Source organism: Phytophthora parasitica, assembly GCF_000247585.1.
Source record: "Phytophthora parasitica INRA-310 unplaced genomic scaffold supercont2.8, whole genome shotgun sequence".
NCBI classification, from domain to species: Eukaryota; Oomycota; class Peronosporomycetes; order Peronosporales; family Peronosporaceae; genus Phytophthora; species Phytophthora nicotianae.
The window spans coordinates 469,500-485,614 of record NW_008648994.1 but is presented as its reverse complement, the minus strand read 5'-3'; the positions used below and the strand labels follow the sequence as shown (position 1 = coordinate 485,614).

Genomic DNA, 16,115 nt, shown 5'->3' with positions numbered 1-16,115 from the left:
CACGACACGGAATGCAACACACAGAGGTTCTCCTATTGAGCAGCGCTCAGGCAGCGGGGCTGATGGCCTTGGTGTCCGCGGCCATCGCGCTCGAGAACTTGCGCGACTTGTAGCGCGCATCCATGAGCTGACTGGCCGAACACGGGATGAGGAAGCTCGGGATACGCACGTCGGCAGCCATGGAGCTGCGTCCCGTGCGGTGCCACGACGGTTCATACACTGGCATTTGCGCGACTGCTGGGGCTTCGACTGCCGTAGTGCCACTAGTGGAGGTCTCGTCGTCGAGATTGACAGCCGAGTAGCTGCTCGTGCTTGTGCTGGTGTTGTACTTACGGGCTCGAGCGCGCACTCCGGCGGAGACGGCGCGGGCAGGCTGGCGGGAGTGGTGCATGGTGGCTATGTAATGACTTGAACAGGGGGCTGCTAGTTGTGGAATGACTAACATCGACGACTTGCTGCATCATGTGGGGACCGTTCGATGGAAGGCTTCACTAGAAGCCAAGAACGGCAGAAGCTGCGTACGCACGTAGGTGGATTGCCACTGCATTGTGTTTGGCTAGTTTTGTGTCTCGGAGAAATAATGGTCCTGCTATATTGGATTATTGAAGTCCAACTCTGGCCTTCTGCTCTACTCCGCATTACCCTTGATACATTGTTAACTTGCAAAACGCATCGAAAAAGAAACCGGTATTCAATCAAGTTTTCTACAACTGCTGGCCAGCTGGACATGTGGTGAGCACCATGATGGCCAGGAAGCGTTCATGGAGACCCGGCTCTGCTGGCGAAATCCTGGAAAGCCAAATCTTACGGGCCATAAGACTTGGTGCTACCATGACATGATTCATCGCTGATGAAGCACAGAAGCCGATCCTGCGTGAGCCTCACCGCAAAAGTGGCCAAGCTTGCACTGATGTTCCTAGTTTACAGAGGCCACCCAAGGTTTTTGACCCCAAAAGAAAGGAATTGCACATCACTCGGGCATCTCGCATGGTTAAGTCAAACGACCAACGTCGGAACATATTTTACTCTTCTCGGATCGTTGACAATCAAACTCAACATTGCTATTGACAGCATGTTCATACATGCTGTTAGACATCCGGCTTCGAAGATAATACTAGTAACAATGCAAAAGGCTTCATGCGCATCCGGTCAGACGTCCTGCAAAAGTGTAGGCCATCCTACTTTAGGATCCCTCGCTTCAGTGCCCTCGTAAATTTAATGACACATGGAGCCGGAAAAGATGCCGTTACGTCGTTCTGAGACTCAGTGTGAACCTCTAGCCAGTCCTTCACCACTATGACCAGCGCCGTGGCGTTCTCCGTCGACGCGCTCGCACCACGGGACGAGCTGCAGCTTCACCTCCGACTTGAGAGCAAGAGCGCAGCAGGTAGCGACGTTTTTGTATTGTTTTCACCCATACCCGATTTCAATGTGAATAAGTCAACCTGATAAGCTAATGGAATGAACTCATCTTAGACGCTTCCAATGGCAATTGGCAACGCGTTAGAGAGGAAGCTGTTACTCTAAAACACGTCAACGTCGTATCGCAACTCAATCGAGCTCACTATGGTACAGTCGTGGCATTTCCTAAGTCTCCAGTCAAGAACTAACATTGTCCTATCGATTTCCAGCTTATCGTCTATCACTCCGACCAGGTTCAGATACGCAACACGCCGCAGCTTTTCCGTTCTACTTAGAAGTTCCGGTGCTACCTCCCAGCCCCAGTTCCAGCGAAGAAGGAGACATGTGTCCTCCAGAAATTGGGGCATTTGCTGTCGCTGCAGATCACCTGCAGTGTCCAGCAGAAGAGCAGGTTTCGGACTCGACGAGTGCGAACCAAGCGGCCGCAATGTTTGGAGGAACACTGGCTGCGGCATTGCTGGTGTATTCATTGCTGCCCTACGTGAGAGGTAGAAACCGAAAGAGACGGTGCAGTCGCTCGCGAACTGAATCGCAAACAAGCGAGGACTGTAGTGACCATCAAGAAGTGTCGACTCCGACGACTCCGAACGGAGCGAGTCGGCGGATGTGGAGTAACCTGGATGACGGGATTGAACCTGCTGGAACGTATCGAGCGGGAATTCGAGAGAAAAAACGACAGTTGGATGCCATTGGAAGCACCAATTCGGATGCTGGATCGGAGCTCCTGCTTGCTAAACTTCCTGATTTTAATGGTAAGGCGAGTTCTGTTGCTTATAGTGGGTCCATTCTGATCGTTTGTGGCGATTTTAGATGAACGAGGCTGGCGTGACTTTTTCGACTCGCAGATTTACCACAATGAGCCTGAAGAAGAGCAACGCACTGCAACGAAGGCTTTTTCAAGGGTTAAAAGTCACTTTGGTATGATACCAAGAGAGGCTACGCGCAATAATCTAAGCCGAATCAAAAGTACTACTACATCTACTACCACACCCAGAAGCGCTAGATACAGGACAATCAGGGACAGGATCGACCGCGCAGCAATGGAAGCTGCCATGGATGAAGCCCAAACCTTCAACGAGTTCTGGCAGATGTGACGTGTGCGTTATTTGTAGATACTTGAGAAAAAAAAGGGTCTCGATTCGAGGACGGTGTGAGTGAAGCATCGAGATGACTACCTTGAATCAAACTCACGATGTCATAATTTTGATACTAAACTTTTCTTGTTTCTCCGACATTGCTCTTTTCGTTGTCAAATGCGTGTGAATTATAGTACAGACTCCTTCACTCACAGCCTACCGTGTTCCCGCTGCCTGTTTTAATAGCTTCTTAGGTGCTATTGAGCCTAAAATAAGTCTGTGGCGTGAGTGAAGCCATTACTGGCAAGCGTTTCCAGGTCGCATTGCGTATTCGGACGCCAATATTCCGGTTCCATGCGTGCCAGAGCACCAAGAATAGTGCCGCGTCCTCGCGTAGACTATCAATTTCAAGCAGTAATGGTCGTGGGAACAAGTATAACACCTTTGACTGCCAGCTAAGGAAGTTCTTCTCGTCCAAATAGTATTTAGGCTTAAACAGTGCGTCGATGACCGGGATTTCATGGTTAGCAGCAATGACTGTGGTGGCAATGGGGCTGATAGCAGATATACCAACGTGGACATCGGCCGCAACAACGACTGCTGGTCGAGGAGGTGCTGAGCTCGGCCAATCGACCAACCATCGAGCGCAACAACGACAACACAAGCGTGCCAACGTGCTTGTCACGATGCAGTCAACTGGAAATGAACTTTTTTCCAAGATCAAAGGCCAGAAATTCAGCTCTCGTGGTCATCGCGTGACAGCGTTGAAGGACGGTCTTGAGAATCTTGCCAGGGAGTCTCAACGTGGAGTACACGAGCTGTTGGGCAAAGTGGGTGACTCGTTCGCACGTTCCGAGAGCTTTTGGATAACGAACCAGGTTTACGTGCAGCAGGCAACACCCGATCTCGTCAAGCAGCTTGAAAAGGTTCCAGGAGTGCAATCCGTGGAGTTCGAGATGATATTCCCGTCTTCACTGCCTGTGCTTTCAACACCGTCCATGTCCAGTTCAAGCTCTGCGGCTCAATGGGGTGTCAGTAAGATCAATGCTCCAGATGTCTGGGCTACCGGGAACACAGGACAAGGAGTGGTTATTGGCTCCATTGATACAGGAGTGCGTGGCACTCACGTGGCGCTGGCGAGTTCCTATCGGCAAAGCTACGGCTGGTACGATCCTGAAGCCAAAGCTCCTGCTCCGTACGATTCAACGGGGCATGGCACTCACGTCATGGGTATTATGGTGGGTCAATTCGGCTTCGGAGTGGCACCGGGCGCTACTTGGATGGCCTGTAAGGGATGTCGAGCTCAAGGTTGCTACGGATCGGATCTGCTAGCATGTTTTCAGTTCATGCTGTGTCCGACGACGCCCAGCGGGACCTCCAAAGACTGCTCAAAAGCACCACACATCGTTAACAATAGTTGGGGTGGAGGCCAGGGTCTCACGATGTTCGACGGAGTCATTAACGCTTGGCGAGCCGCAGGGATCATTCCTGTCGTCGCTGCAGGGAACACTGGCCCAAATTGCGGTACTATCGCATCGCCAGGTGACTCGGCTAGTGTTATCACGGTAGGTGCGACCGATATCAACGACGGTCTTGCCTCGTTCAGCAGTAAGGGTCCAACAGTGCGAGGTCTCCGGAAGCCCGATGTCGCAGCTCCAGGTGCTTTGGTATTGTCATCTTGCTGGACGGACGATTCTTCTTACTGTTTCAAGTCCGGTTCGAGCATGGCCGCACCCCATGTGACTGGTGCCATCGCTCTTTACTTGAGTGCGAACCCGGGAACTTCGTACGACAAGATTAAGGATGTGTTACAATCTCGGGCCGTCACCACAACGCTAACAACACCGACAGGCTATGCATGTGGCAAGACCCAAGACCGAAATTTCCCCAACAATCAGTACGGATACGGACGTATTGACATTTTCAACGCTCTTAGCTAAACAGAAGAAAGTGGTGCTACCTGTTTTCACATACACAAAAGGTGAGGATTAAACTGCTCATTGCGAATATCGACTATGCTTTATTTGTCTCCAAACACATAAAATTACATTAATATCGTATCGGAGCCTGGTCATATCATCATTCTACCAGTTCAGCAAGTAAGACTCCAGATCATAGCAGCATTCTCCACTATGGCAAACTCTTCGATTACTGGAAGTTAGATCGGTTATATTTATTGTTATCAACGCCAACAGGCCTTCATAGTAGTCCATGCCTTTAAAAATCGTGACGATTACTTCGACAAGACCGAGATGTCAATGAGTAGTCAAGCCAAGAAAATTGAGGATCGTGCAATTCAAAATACAGAAATGTATAGAAATCGCTGATCTGGGCGTCGAAAACAACTTCAACTTGTGAGGATGTCATTGTAATCTGCTGACTGTTGCAGTACGGCGCACCATACACGATGCCCAGCACGCCGTCCTCATGCAGACACGTCATTATCATGGTACTGTACAATAAACATAGCTTAGACCGCTGGATACGGCACAGCACCATGCTGCACCTAATGCAAGCTGTTCATTGTTGCAGCAGCTCTGGAGAACCGCTGCCCATAAGGTTGTGCAGGTCCTAGAATACACCGACAACAGCATGGCGTGCAGCTGGATCCTATGCCATTGACTCTCACCGCACAAACCGCAGAGTGCGGCGGGGACGGCGGGGAGGCTGCAAATTGGTGGCTACCTTCCGTCGTGCGTTGCATAGCCATGCTTGGTTCATCTCCCTAATGAAAAAGAACCCCAATCAGAAATCAGCATTTGGTTCCTTACTTATTTCTAGTCAGTGTTTTTTTGTTTAAAACAATTTAGCTTGGAAAAACTATTCCTTTGTAAAATCAAGTTGGATTCTTTTTTCTTCGCCTATCGTGTCTCATATGTCTCCTTTTGCACCGCTGCAAAGGCCTTCACTTCTCATTTCGCTGCCTTCGTCTCAAGTGGCCCCACCTCAAGCAACACATCATCATTCCCTCACCAAGATGCCGTCTCGATCCTCCTTCCTCGCTAGCCCTACGCTGACTGCGGCATCGTCTCCATTGGCTGTCGATGAGCTTGACGGTCCGTCGCGCCGCTTGCTCAAAGCTCGCCACCACGATATGGATAAGATGGAGATCCAGACCAACACACTGACTGCCGTGCTGCACTACGAGACCATCAAGTTCACCATCTACAAGCTGCAGATCCGCAGCACAGCGCGCTTCGCCGATGGTGGCGAGTGGACACTCATTAAGCGCTACTCGGAGTTCTTCTACTTCCGCCAGACGCTTCTCAAGCTACTCGAGAAGTGGGATCTGCATTTCCGCAACGACACTGAGCGGTTGCAGTGCAAGGAATTCACCCTGGCCACGGCATTGCTGCTACCATCGCTCGAAATCCCTACGTTCCCACGTAAGCACATGCGCTGCGATACTGTCGCTATCATCAAAGAGCGACGCGCGAAGCTGCAACAGTTCGTGCGTAAGATGCTGGACGCGTACACAGACATCTCGGTATTTCTACACGACACACAGTCGCGCAATACTCGCGCCTTCTCCAACCTCAGCGATATTCTGCAGGTGTTGGAGGAGTTTATGGTCATCCCTCCGCAGCAGAAAGAGATCAACCGTCGCCAAACCGCTGCGGTATTAGCTCTGGAAGACGTCGAGAATGCTACGTCGGATTGCAAGGACCGTACGTGCTGTATTTGTCTAAACGACTATGACTCGGACGTGGAAGAGGAGGAAATTATTGAAGACACGATGGTGAAGCTCCCGTGCTCTCACCAATTCCACGAAGACTGCGTTATCGACTGGTTCAACACCAGCACCACCTGTCCGCTGTGCCGAAAACCTGCCTTCACAGAAGAGCACTGGTCATTCGACGTTTCAATCAATTAAGTATAATACAGCTACCGCAAATGTTACGTTTCATTCTTCAATTGTTCAGCAAGTTTTGTAGGACGCGCCGATTCTGTGATGAAATAGTCTGCGGTCTAAACGTGCATTCTTGTCGCTCTTTGGCGCGCATTTCCTCGCGCACCTTTAGTCGTCGACGAATTGATTCTTTGCTGGTTTCTGAAAGCTTGAATGGTTTCGGCACCGTATAGCTACGCGGTTCGTAAGATGTGTTTGGAGCAAATACTTTTTGCTCTCGCTGCTTTTGTTCCGCTTGTTGCTGTCGAGCGCGGTCTCGGAGCTCAAGAAAACGCCCTAGGCCACGAACAATCACCGGCTTCTGTGTGCACATTATTAGAGTGTTAGAAGAAAAAAAAAGATTAAAAATTCATATAACTGCACGTTTACCTCTTCAGCAACAGTGCCTCGTGGAGGGGAAGGTGATCCATTAGCTGATGGCTTTCCTCTCGTCCTTGGCTTGTGCAGGTTAGGCTTGAAAGTGCATTCTTCCAGCTCCTTTAGTTCCTGAGCGTTCCGTTTCGCTTCAATCTCATCTGCTTTCTTCTGTCGTTCCGCTTCAATGAGGTGAAGAAGGTTTTCCGATTGCCATTCCAATTTCGTCCTCGATCGTGGCTCTCGATTATGCAGCTTACTTGTGCTGGCACAGCCATCGCGCTGTTTGGATGCTACTAGCGTTGGCTGAAAAGTGCATTCAGCTTTACTTGCTTCCTCCATTTCGAGGGCAACACGGGAACGGAAGCGTTTGTTGGCAAAGTAGCTCCTCAATGCCACTCTGGTTGAGATATCGTTACCATTTCGTCTTTCTTGGGGCGGTGAACATTTTGAGCCTGGTGGGTCAGGTTGGATATCGATCACGGGGTGTGAGAGCTCGTCCAGAGTTGACGATCTGCCGAGCGCCTTCGAGACGGGATTGATTTCTGGCTTAAAGGTGTATTGTGCATACTGTTCCTCTCGCAGACGCTGCTTCTTCAGCTCAGCTTCTCGTTGATCGTTGTATGTGAGTCGATACAACTTCTGTTGACTGCTTTCGCTACACCGATCAGGTCGCAAATGTTTCAACACGCCGTCTGCATTGCCAATATCCGGCTTAAAGGTGAGTTTCTCTCCTCGAGTATCTTCCATTTCGCAAAACCCTTCAAGAGCCTCCATCTTCTCTTGGTCGCGATACTGGAAATACTCTTGGCGTGCTACAAAGTTCATCTTAAACTCGGGCTTTTGCTCGACGATTTTCCTCGAGGTCTCACTAATTTGTGGGGCGAATGGCTGCTCGTTCAGCATATCGAAATATTCCTGAGTGGCTAGCTTCCGCTCCGCTATCTCATCGGCATCATTTGCTAGACGGTCTGTTACTTTAAGATGTTTTGCGTCCTGAAGCTCGGCCTCTCTTTCAGCTAATCTGTTGGTTGCGATTTCTCTGCTCTTGGGGTTGATCGTTGGGGTAAATGATAGAGGACCACACTCTTCCTTGTCCAACTGCTCACGAATGCGCTCGATATATTCAGCCTTAGCACAGAGAATGTCAGCTTATACAGCATATAGGAGAGTAACATGCATTGTACCTTTGCGCGCTGGAGATCAGGAACCCGATGGTGAATTGGCTTGTAGTCAACCATACTGAACATCGACTTCGACGTTGGATTAATCTTGGGTATAAACGTACATTCTTGAAGTTGTTGAGCCTCTAATGCCTGTCGAGCTTGCTCTCGTAATTCGTAGCGCACTGTTCCGTCCAAATGCAGCCTCTGGATAACATTTTGACTGCCATTCTCCTTGTCGTTTGAATCATCAATACGTCTGAAAATCTTCTGACGGGGACTGAGAGTAAGCCATTGGAAATCTGTCGTGCCAGGACGTCCCTGATCCTTGTTCTTAGCTTTTGAGATTGATCGAGGAGGCTTTAGTACGTTTGGATGGAACGTACACTCGCGAAGCTGCTCCATCTCTAAGAGTAATCGCTGTTTCTCGCGTTCTGCAAAAGTTTGATTTCGAGGTTGCGCTAGAAACTCAATTCGACTTGTTGGTCTATTCGTCGTTGCTCGGCGCTGATCAATATGTGGGATATCTTGCGAATGCACAAACTGCTCTTCTTGATGTTCATCAGTTGGCACCCATGGCACATCAGCGTAGTCGTGATGATCAACAAAAGACTTTGGAATGATTTCAGCATTTGCTTGTGTCTGTGCTTCTGTTTCGTGTTCTTGCCGCAATAGCTTTGCAAATAGCGACGATGGCACTGGTTCATCAACTTCAGTCTTTTTGTTGGGCACCATGTGCGAGAATTCTGTTTGAGATAGAGAGATTTCAGGTGAATATCCAGGATCCGATGTTTGCAGCGCTTCTTCCCCTTCGAAAAGAAAGTCAAGCTTCGATCGTGGCTGGATGTCAGCAGCGGTCGTATTGTCTAGTATATCCGATGCATAGTAAATTTCGTCGTTGTCATCGGATACGGTGCTTGGAGGGCTTCTATTCGCAATTGCTTCATGCTGAAATTCCCCACTCAATTCATCTCCTCGCCTAACGTCTATGGGGTGAACGGAGGCCTCTCCAAAGTGAAAATCTGTACCAGAATCGGCCTTAAACTCCGTGTCTCGTTCACTGAGCAGCTTGTGAATAAGTTCATGGCGCTCTTCAGGTGTCCTGTACGTCCTCTTCTCCGATGCTGTCACTTGGTATCCCATTTCATCCCCAGCCACAGTGTCAACATGGCGCGTGCGCAAAGCAGTCTGGCGCTCGGACGACAATTTGGCCAGGATCTCCCTTCGGCGCTCTTCCTACAACAAACGCTAGAGTTAAATGCAGTCGTGAACCGGGAAAGATAACGACAAATTACCGAAAGTATTGGTCGTGCTTTCAGTTTCCGACGGAAATTCGAGTCCTCTATAAGGAAATACGCGCTTATTAGTCCCAATAAAGCAAACTATCAACTTTCAACCAACACGAACCATGCTTCAGTCCTGATTCTTCATCCTTGAAGGCCTCAAAAGCTACTGAAGGAGGGGGCAGCGCTTGGCTCGCTGTCAAGTACGCTTCCGCACTGAGTAGCTCTTGCTCTACCTGCGCCAAGCTCACAGCCCCGCGTGGTTCCACCATTTTCCACAATTGTGAAGTGAAGGGTCGGATAGCAAGTGAAACTTCGAAGTTGAAGTGAGGACCATCACTCTTGATTCAAAAGTTGAAGTTGGATTCCGCACTCGGAAATCTCAGCCTCATTCCGCATTTTGCGGTCTGAGGCACAAGGGGGAAGAGTTTTGCGGTGGAGAACAAGCGTGATGATCAAGAAAAGCAGTGTCCCTCTGCACTGGCCCAAGGAGGTCTACGACTACGGGCAGAAAACGATCACGGATGCAGCGGTGGGTGGCATCGATCTCCGGAAAGGCTGCTGGATTCACTGCAAATGGTATAAAACCCGTAAAAATATTAGAATGAACTACATTTTGATGAGATTTCGCTTGTAGGTGCAACATGACGTTGAAGACGCCAGCCTTCTCACTTGTGATGTGGAAAACTCATCAGCAGAGGAGGAAGCATTTGTTGCATGAGCAAAAGATCCTGAACGATAGTTCACAGCCCCCCTTCGTCACTTGTTCGTCTCAGGCGTCTGTCCACAGCTCGACGTCAAGCATGCCAGGCACACCGACGAGTCTGCTAGGTCTTCAATCATCCCAGGAACACGAGTCTCTGATGCTTGTTCGTCGTGATCTTCATTTGAATAAGCAGCATCAAGCTCGGTACCAACGGGATGTGACAAACGTGATCAACGCGATGACAAGTCTCGTGTCCGACCAACAGGGCGACTTGGACACAATGCAACGTCAGGTTAGCGATATGACAAACGAAGTTGAGGACCTAAAGAAGCAAGTGGAAATCCTTCGGCGAAAGGAGCGGCAAAAGCAGGTGCGAGCTCCTCAGTACGAGGTCATTCGACCGGATTCACGCACTCCACGACGAATCCCAGCGAGTCATGCGCTTAGCGTAAAGACTAACGGTGACTACAGCAAAGAAAGACAGTTAAGGAATCCCCAAAAGGTAGCTAAAACCAAAAAGCCCAAGATCAGACACAGCATGACGGAGATGGATTTATTCGAGAAGCGCTTCCAACTCGCATAGCGCAAATAATCAATGAAGTCGAGGGAGCATGCAGAAGCTACAAGGCAACAGGCGGGCTCAAAAGTCAAGAGTAGCAAGACTCTTAGAAGAAAAGATTACGCGTTTCACTTCCCGTTTGTTCGACAGGGCAGGTGGGGCACTTGAATCGCCTGTAAATTCCAGCATTCACATCAGTAGTGTCAGATCTGCGCGCATACGTTTTGCCTACTTCTTTACGAGGCAAAACAAACCGGGTCATGTTGTAGGAGAATCGCTTGACGCAGGAGAGACAAATTACGTGGCCGCACTTCAGCAAAAATGGTGGGTTGTCTGGCGTGCTTTCTTCCTTGGAAACTGGGCAGGAGAACACGTTGTGAAAGCGAAGCTCTTTCGCTATAGGGATCTCCACCTATTGGTAAGGTTAAGATTCAGTGAGTTTCAAAGCAATTACCGCGCATTGATAAATGATCAGAGTACTTACGGGCAGTTCTTCCATACTTCCCCAATCAGCCAACTTGCTATCCATCACCGACATAAGCTTCCGCATTGCAGGTAGTGCTGATACACCTGCTGACAGACTGTAGCTAGTGGTTAGAATATGCAGACAAGATTGGACGAGTATCAGCGAAGTGTGTACCATGTTTCCAGGTAGGACCGGTACGGAACACGACGGAGACTGCAGCATGCACGGATGACGGCGTCGTGAATTTCATCCCATCTGGTGTCGTTGAAGAGTTTCTTGTATGGGGATTCCTCTAGCTTCCCCTTGTACAGCACGCAGCTCATCAGCACACCCACCTCTGCCCAACAATATATCTCAATGTGAGTTACGGAATCGTACACGCCAACCGGCTTATAGCGATGCTCACCTTCGGCGTGGGTCTGATGAAAGAACGGGAGTTCCTTGTTGGCGAAGTTGACTGCGTCCATCATATCCGGCGAAGACTCGAGGATGTCCACATACTTGAGCCGAATCAACTCAAACTCGATGTCGATGTCCAGTCGTCCTAACTCCTTGCGATGCTTCCGAGCCCAGCTACACCATACCATCAATTAACTGTACGTTCATAAAAAAAAAACATGTACGGCAACGTACTCAAGCGCAGGCTGCATGTCACGCTCTTTTATTGCTTTCAGTATTTGGTGCAGCTCGATGAAGCAGTCTCGGAATGTTGGCGGCAGTTCTAGTCCCGCCTCCTATAACACAACAAAGTCAAGAACAGTCTAAGAACCGCATCAAATCCACACTCACCTTGCACATGGCATCTGCTGCCTCGATCTGGCCATCCTGGTAAAGGTACTCTGCCACTAGTCGACACACGAGCTTCTGGTCTAGCGCATTGGTCCGACATACCTTGGTGATATTGGTGCAGAGGTTCTACAGTTTCAATTCAAACCATAAACAGTCAGCTTATGGAGCTATCATCTACGATAGCCCGATGTACTCCCACCTTGTCGATCTGCTTGGAGTACTTGGACAGCAGTACGTGAATCGCCTTGAGCTCGCTTGCCACGTTCTTCTCGAAGTTCAGCTGTCGTACCCGTCGGATAAAGTCCCTGACGATGTATTCGGTCTCATTGTCTTGCTCTTCAACTGCCACGTCGTCATCTTTAACCTTAGCGTCTTCGGCCTTACACGAGGGCGCTGCACTATCTGATAGCGCCTCATCTCCGTTATTGGCAGTTGAGACTGAGGTTTGCGATGCTTCGTTGTTGTTGCTGTCTGGACCGCCTTCTTCTCCCTCGCCCGCTGAACTGGTCGCGAGGTGGCGATTCTTCTTGCGGCAAAGCTCCTGCTGTCGCTCCTCAAGTTGCTTCTTGGTGGTCTCTACCTGTGTCAGCAGTTCATCGATCTGGTAGTCGATCTGTGCCACGCAAAGCCGCTGCTTCTTCAACACACGCTTGCTCTCCTCCTCTAGACCCTGCATCGTTCGTTTTCTGTGAGAACAAGGAGAGAACGGTAAGACTTTGATGTAGTTACCATGACTAGGAGATTATACGTACAGCACTTACAGACGGCAGGGATCCTAGGCCAAGTACTCGAGCTTTCTCGCTGCTCGCTGGTCTTCTGAGAACGAATCAGATGGGAAGAACGAAAGGTCACGCCACCGAATGCTGCAACTTGTACAAAGATTGTAAAAGTTCTGTTTCTGCTGCCACCGAATTTTACAGTAAAGTACAGTTACACCTCGAAAATGTCCGCAGCAGCTTTTTTTTTTTTAAAGTTAAATGCATGCGGCTATAAGAAGGAGTTTGATGGTCTTCAACTGAAGTGCAAGATCAACACCTGCGACACCAAAGCACACTGCAGCATTCACTTGTCGTGACCGCGGCATGTTGACGGGCATTCACTTGTCGTGGCCGCGGCCTGTTGACGCTCTTTGCCACGTTTAACCCACAGGCACGTGGCTGCCACCCGCGCTGTCACCCGCGATCAAAATGATAGCGGCCGACACTGCGATGAAGAGACAACCGGTTTTTGTCCTCCACGATATTTGCATGATGCAATGCGTCCGATAAAGCGCTCTTCTGCCTTCTTGAGCACCTTTGCCGTCGCCAATCTAGTCATGCGATGGCCAACGATGGTTTGAAACAAGCGCTTTCTCAAGAGAAATTCGCTGCAAAAAATAGAACGGCTCATAATCAACCCTGTTGATCGAAAAACCACTCGGATTTCTGGCCAATCGCTCTGATTTACACTTCAATTTGCAATACCTAAACTCATGCGAGGCCTTTTTGAGCTGTCTCAAAAACCATGTTGCCCTTCTGCGCTTCACTATAGAAACGGCGCAGTGCCACTAACGCTGTCCAGTAGGTGCGATGTTCCTTCTCAAGCCGCCGTCTTCGTCTCCTGTCGCGCCCGACACATCGCGTCACCGCCTGTGCGCGGGTCTGGTGGCTTCCGAATGGAAGTACGTTGCCGAGGGCGGTGCTAACGTGCTGTTCCGCCACCGACCGGCAGCAGACGCCGCGTCCAGCTCCATCGCGCTGGAATTCAAGGGCAAACTCCTACGCGTCAAGAAGTGCGACGTGGTGCAGCCGACCACCGACAAGCAGCAGAAGAAGAGCAAGCGTCGTGCTTCAGGCGAGAAGCCTTACGTGCCGCATTATCCGCACCCGAGACAGGTGCTGGACTATGCCACACACGAGATCATGCCATATTTGGAGCAGCAGTTGCACGGGAAATACGCACACGCTACTACTGGCCGTCGAGAGAACACGTACCTGCAGGTAGCGGAGCTGGTAGACGTCGAGCGTGGCTTCCTACAGGCTCTGAACGCGCAACTACTGGCACTTGAAAGCCGACCAGCACACAGGCGACAGAGCCAGATCGACGTCTCGCTGCAGTGCGTCATGGTGCTGCCAGATGTGACGCTGCCTCCACCGGATGACGACAGTTTGCCCAGTTTCTTCCAGTCGACCAGGAGTTTACTGGAACTGCAGGCGGAGTCAGAGGCAGATGATAAAGAAGAGGCTTTGAGCATGAAGCGACGAGAATCGATCTCCTATCAGACGGACGACGATGATGTCGATCAAGATGGAGACTCGTCGGACGGAATAGAAGCTGACGGCAAGCCCTACGTCGTGTGCAGCAGTACAAGTGTCAGCAGCGCGTCGGATAAAGAAGACGACGATGAAGAGGAAGAAGCTGCTTTAAGCGAGCCACTAACATCAAGTCTACAACGCATGGGCATGCCACGGTCACTCAAGAGTCTACGGAGCAGTTCGTTCCGCGCAGGGAACGTGTTTGACTGCTGTTTCCGGAATATCTGCGTGGAACTGAAGCCCAAGATCGGATTCAAGCCCAAAGGCCCACTGGTTAGCCCCACGAAGGCACGTGTGTGTCGCTTTTGCATGCATCAGCACTACAAGAAACGCACTGGCAAAGTGGAAGAGATCAGTCAGTATTGTCCATTGGATCTGTTCTCCCACGACCCGGCAAGGAAGCGACATGCGCTTCGAGCGTTGCAACGAACACCGCAGAATAACTTCAAGGTGTTCGTACGCTCGGCAGAAGACGAGGTTGTGAATGTCATCACGGGCTTAAACGCCGATGCTCTGCCGAAAGGTGCAGCTCAGTCCCGGTACTCCTTTTGTCGACGGAAACGCATGGGCTTCCGTCATTCGTGTCAATCGATTGGCGCAGAGCACGAACTATCTTTTGATGAGAACGCAGAGTACGAGCACGAACGAGATCACGCGCAATTGATGCCTGAAGTGGTTGAGTTGATCACACAGGTTTTGACAGAGCTGGACATTCTCGAAGACTTGAAGCAGATGCAGCTGTTGGACCACATTTCAGTGGACGGCATTCGACATCTCCAGTTGCTGTTGCACAGACTGGATGAAGAGAACAAACGTGACCAGACGTCGTTGGGTGAAGACAATACTGTGGGTCGGTTAGTCGCAGCGATAAGACAGCGATCCGATTATCCAGAGGTTGAAGATGTGGACCAAGACGGGAGTGTTGCACGTGGGTTGGCGTTCCTACGCATTGCGCTGAGTCATCTACCGGGGTTGGATGTACTGCAAGAGGTGGAGTCGTGGGAATCCATGCGTTTGCAACAGTTCCACGAGTTGTACCAGGAATTAGAGAAGAGATTCCAAGTAGCGACGACACTGAAGGACTGCTCACTGCTGCTGTGCTTGCGTCGCTCCCCCAATGACGACGCCGGCAAGCACGAAGACAAACCGAAGCCTCGCTTCCAACATCTTGTGGAGTTTGAACACCATATTCGCTTCCGCGACCTGGCCTTCGACTGTGTGGTGGCGATCGTGGACCTGGACGTCAAGTCGCACAAGTCGGTGTCGGATTACTACCGACTGGACGAGAAGATCGCGACGAATTTCCAACGCGAGTTCGGCAGCCGCGGCGTCGCCAAGGTGTTGTGCCACGAGGACTGAGCGGCTGAGATGCGTTCCACGTTTGACAGACTTGACTCACACACTTGACTTACTCGACGCATTACACGCTCCGAGCTTCAACCGAACACTGTGCTGTAACTAATAGAGTTTGATTGTATCTTCATACGGTGTACATACCGACGAGATCCTGACGAAACGAGGCACGCGGCTGAGTTGTTAAATGCGTGCGTTGTGAGTTTGCGATGGAAAGATCGAGCTCGACGCTGTAGGTTCATGTCACTCGTTGGACATTGTACAGCTTCTCGGCGTTTCTGGCATCACGCTACGCTGCCTTCTCCACCTTCACTTTGCTGCTTTTGATGTGTTGATCCTGTTGCTTTGTGCGCACACGTGCCGTTTCTCGCTGGAGCACTGCAACTCGCGCCGGGTCTGCAAGAAAAGCGACAAAAGAGCGAAAGTCCAGGAAACGATACAAAACGGCAGGTCAGTTCAAGTTCATGGGAAATCGTGGAAATCATCCTACGACAGACAGCCAGACGACGAGTCGTGCTCGTGCTGGTCACTGTTGGCCTTGAACCCATACGTTAACGGCGACGTACCATTGGCGGCTGCGAGAGTCTTTTCCTGGTGGCGGCGCGCGGCATATTCGCGGTAGCATTGACGCCCCCAAACGGTGAGCAGCGCGGCGCCCAGCAGCTTCCAGCCGTGCGTCTCGAACAGCCACTGCACATACAGCCAGCAAGTGACCCAAAGCGTCATGACGTCTTGCATCG

The 16,115-nt window shown here is 50.5% G+C and overlaps 9 protein-coding genes across 15 annotated transcripts; 5 read left to right on the top strand and 4 right to left on the bottom strand.

Moving 5' to 3' along the window:
- Positions 1 to 46: 46 nt before the first annotated feature.
- Positions 47 to 391, bottom strand: PPTG_05776 (hypothetical protein; the record flags this gene model as incomplete). The annotated part of the gene is made up of 1 exon (XM_008899498.1): positions 47 to 391. The coding sequence occupies one exon, from the start codon at positions 389 to 391 to the stop codon at positions 47 to 49; it is 345 nt and encodes a 114-aa protein (XP_008897746.1).
- An 801-nt stretch (positions 392 to 1,192) lies between these two features.
- On the top strand, positions 1,193 to 2,656 carry PPTG_05775 (hypothetical protein). Of its 4 annotated transcripts, XM_008899494.1 has the most exons (4): positions 1,193 to 1,387; positions 1,477 to 1,569; positions 1,632 to 2,174; positions 2,233 to 2,656. In XM_008899494.1, exons 1-4 carry the CDS (start codon positions 1,297 to 1,299, stop codon positions 2,514 to 2,516), a joined length of 1,011 nt encoding a protein of 336 aa, XP_008897742.1. In that variant the 5' UTR covers positions 1,193 to 1,296; the 3' UTR covers positions 2,517 to 2,656. The 4 variants fall into 4 exon arrangements, with proteins under 4 accessions (XP_008897742.1, XP_008897743.1, XP_008897744.1 ...); XM_008899495.1 differs by having other exon boundaries at positions 1,632 to 2,656; XM_008899496.1 differs by having other exon boundaries at positions 1,193 to 1,569.
- A 375-nt stretch (positions 2,657 to 3,031) lies between these two features.
- On the top strand, positions 3,032 to 4,572 carry PPTG_05774 (hypothetical protein; the record flags this gene model as incomplete). The annotated part of the gene is made up of 1 exon (XM_008899493.1): positions 3,032 to 4,572. The coding sequence occupies one exon, from the start codon at positions 3,032 to 3,034 to the stop codon at positions 4,436 to 4,438; it is 1,407 nt and encodes a 468-aa protein (XP_008897741.1). The 3' UTR covers positions 4,439 to 4,572.
- Positions 4,573 to 5,388: 816 nt separating this feature from the next.
- Positions 5,389 to 6,407, top strand: PPTG_05773 (hypothetical protein). Its single transcript, XM_008899492.1, has one exon. It carries the CDS (start codon positions 5,476 to 5,478, stop codon positions 6,370 to 6,372), a length of 897 nt encoding a protein of 298 aa, XP_008897740.1. The 5' UTR covers positions 5,389 to 5,475; the 3' UTR covers positions 6,373 to 6,407.
- Positions 6,378 to 9,480, bottom strand: PPTG_05772 (hypothetical protein; the record flags this gene model as incomplete). The annotated part of the gene is made up of 5 exons (XM_008899491.1): positions 6,378 to 6,709; positions 6,778 to 7,893; positions 7,950 to 9,161; positions 9,221 to 9,267; positions 9,333 to 9,480. The coding sequence occupies 5 exons, from the start codon at positions 9,478 to 9,480 to the stop codon at positions 6,410 to 6,412; spliced, it is 2,823 nt and encodes a 940-aa protein (XP_008897739.1). The 3' UTR covers positions 6,378 to 6,409.
- A 161-nt stretch (positions 9,481 to 9,641) lies between these two features.
- On the top strand, positions 9,642 to 10,685 carry PPTG_05771 (hypothetical protein). Its single transcript, XM_008899490.1, has 2 exons — positions 9,642 to 9,787; positions 9,846 to 10,685. Exons 1-2 carry the CDS (start codon positions 9,660 to 9,662, stop codon positions 10,495 to 10,497), a joined length of 780 nt encoding a protein of 259 aa, XP_008897738.1. The 5' UTR covers positions 9,642 to 9,659; the 3' UTR covers positions 10,498 to 10,685.
- On the bottom strand, positions 10,435 to 12,582 carry PPTG_05770 (hypothetical protein). 4 transcript variants are annotated; one of them, XM_008899487.1, is made up of 9 exons: positions 12,490 to 12,582; positions 11,928 to 12,414; positions 11,729 to 11,854; positions 11,573 to 11,673; positions 11,346 to 11,512; positions 11,114 to 11,276; positions 10,958 to 11,054; positions 10,728 to 10,885; positions 10,435 to 10,646 (listed from the first exon to the last, which is right to left on the bottom strand). In XM_008899487.1, the coding sequence occupies exons 2-9, from the start codon at positions 12,402 to 12,404 to the stop codon at positions 10,580 to 10,582; spliced, it is 1,356 nt and encodes a 451-aa protein (XP_008897735.1). In that variant the 5' UTR covers positions 12,405 to 12,414; positions 12,490 to 12,582; the 3' UTR covers positions 10,435 to 10,579. The 4 variants fall into 4 exon arrangements, with proteins under 4 accessions (XP_008897735.1, XP_008897737.1, XP_008897734.1 ...); XM_008899489.1 differs by having other exon boundaries at positions 10,958 to 11,276; XM_008899486.1 differs by having other exon boundaries at positions 10,435 to 10,885.
- A 714-nt stretch (positions 12,583 to 13,296) lies between these two features.
- PPTG_05769 (hypothetical protein) lies at positions 13,297 to 15,381 on the top strand (the record flags this gene model as incomplete). The annotated part of the gene is made up of 1 exon (XM_008899485.1): positions 13,297 to 15,381. The coding sequence occupies one exon, from the start codon at positions 13,297 to 13,299 to the stop codon at positions 15,379 to 15,381; it is 2,085 nt and encodes a 694-aa protein (XP_008897733.1).
- Positions 15,382 to 15,861: 480 nt separating this feature from the next.
- Positions 15,862 to 16,113, bottom strand: PPTG_05768 (hypothetical protein; the record flags this gene model as incomplete). The annotated part of the gene is made up of 1 exon (XM_008899484.1): positions 15,862 to 16,113. One exon carries the CDS (start codon positions 16,111 to 16,113, stop codon positions 15,862 to 15,864), a length of 252 nt encoding a protein of 83 aa, XP_008897732.1.
- Between the last annotated feature and the right edge of the window lie 2 nt (positions 16,114 to 16,115).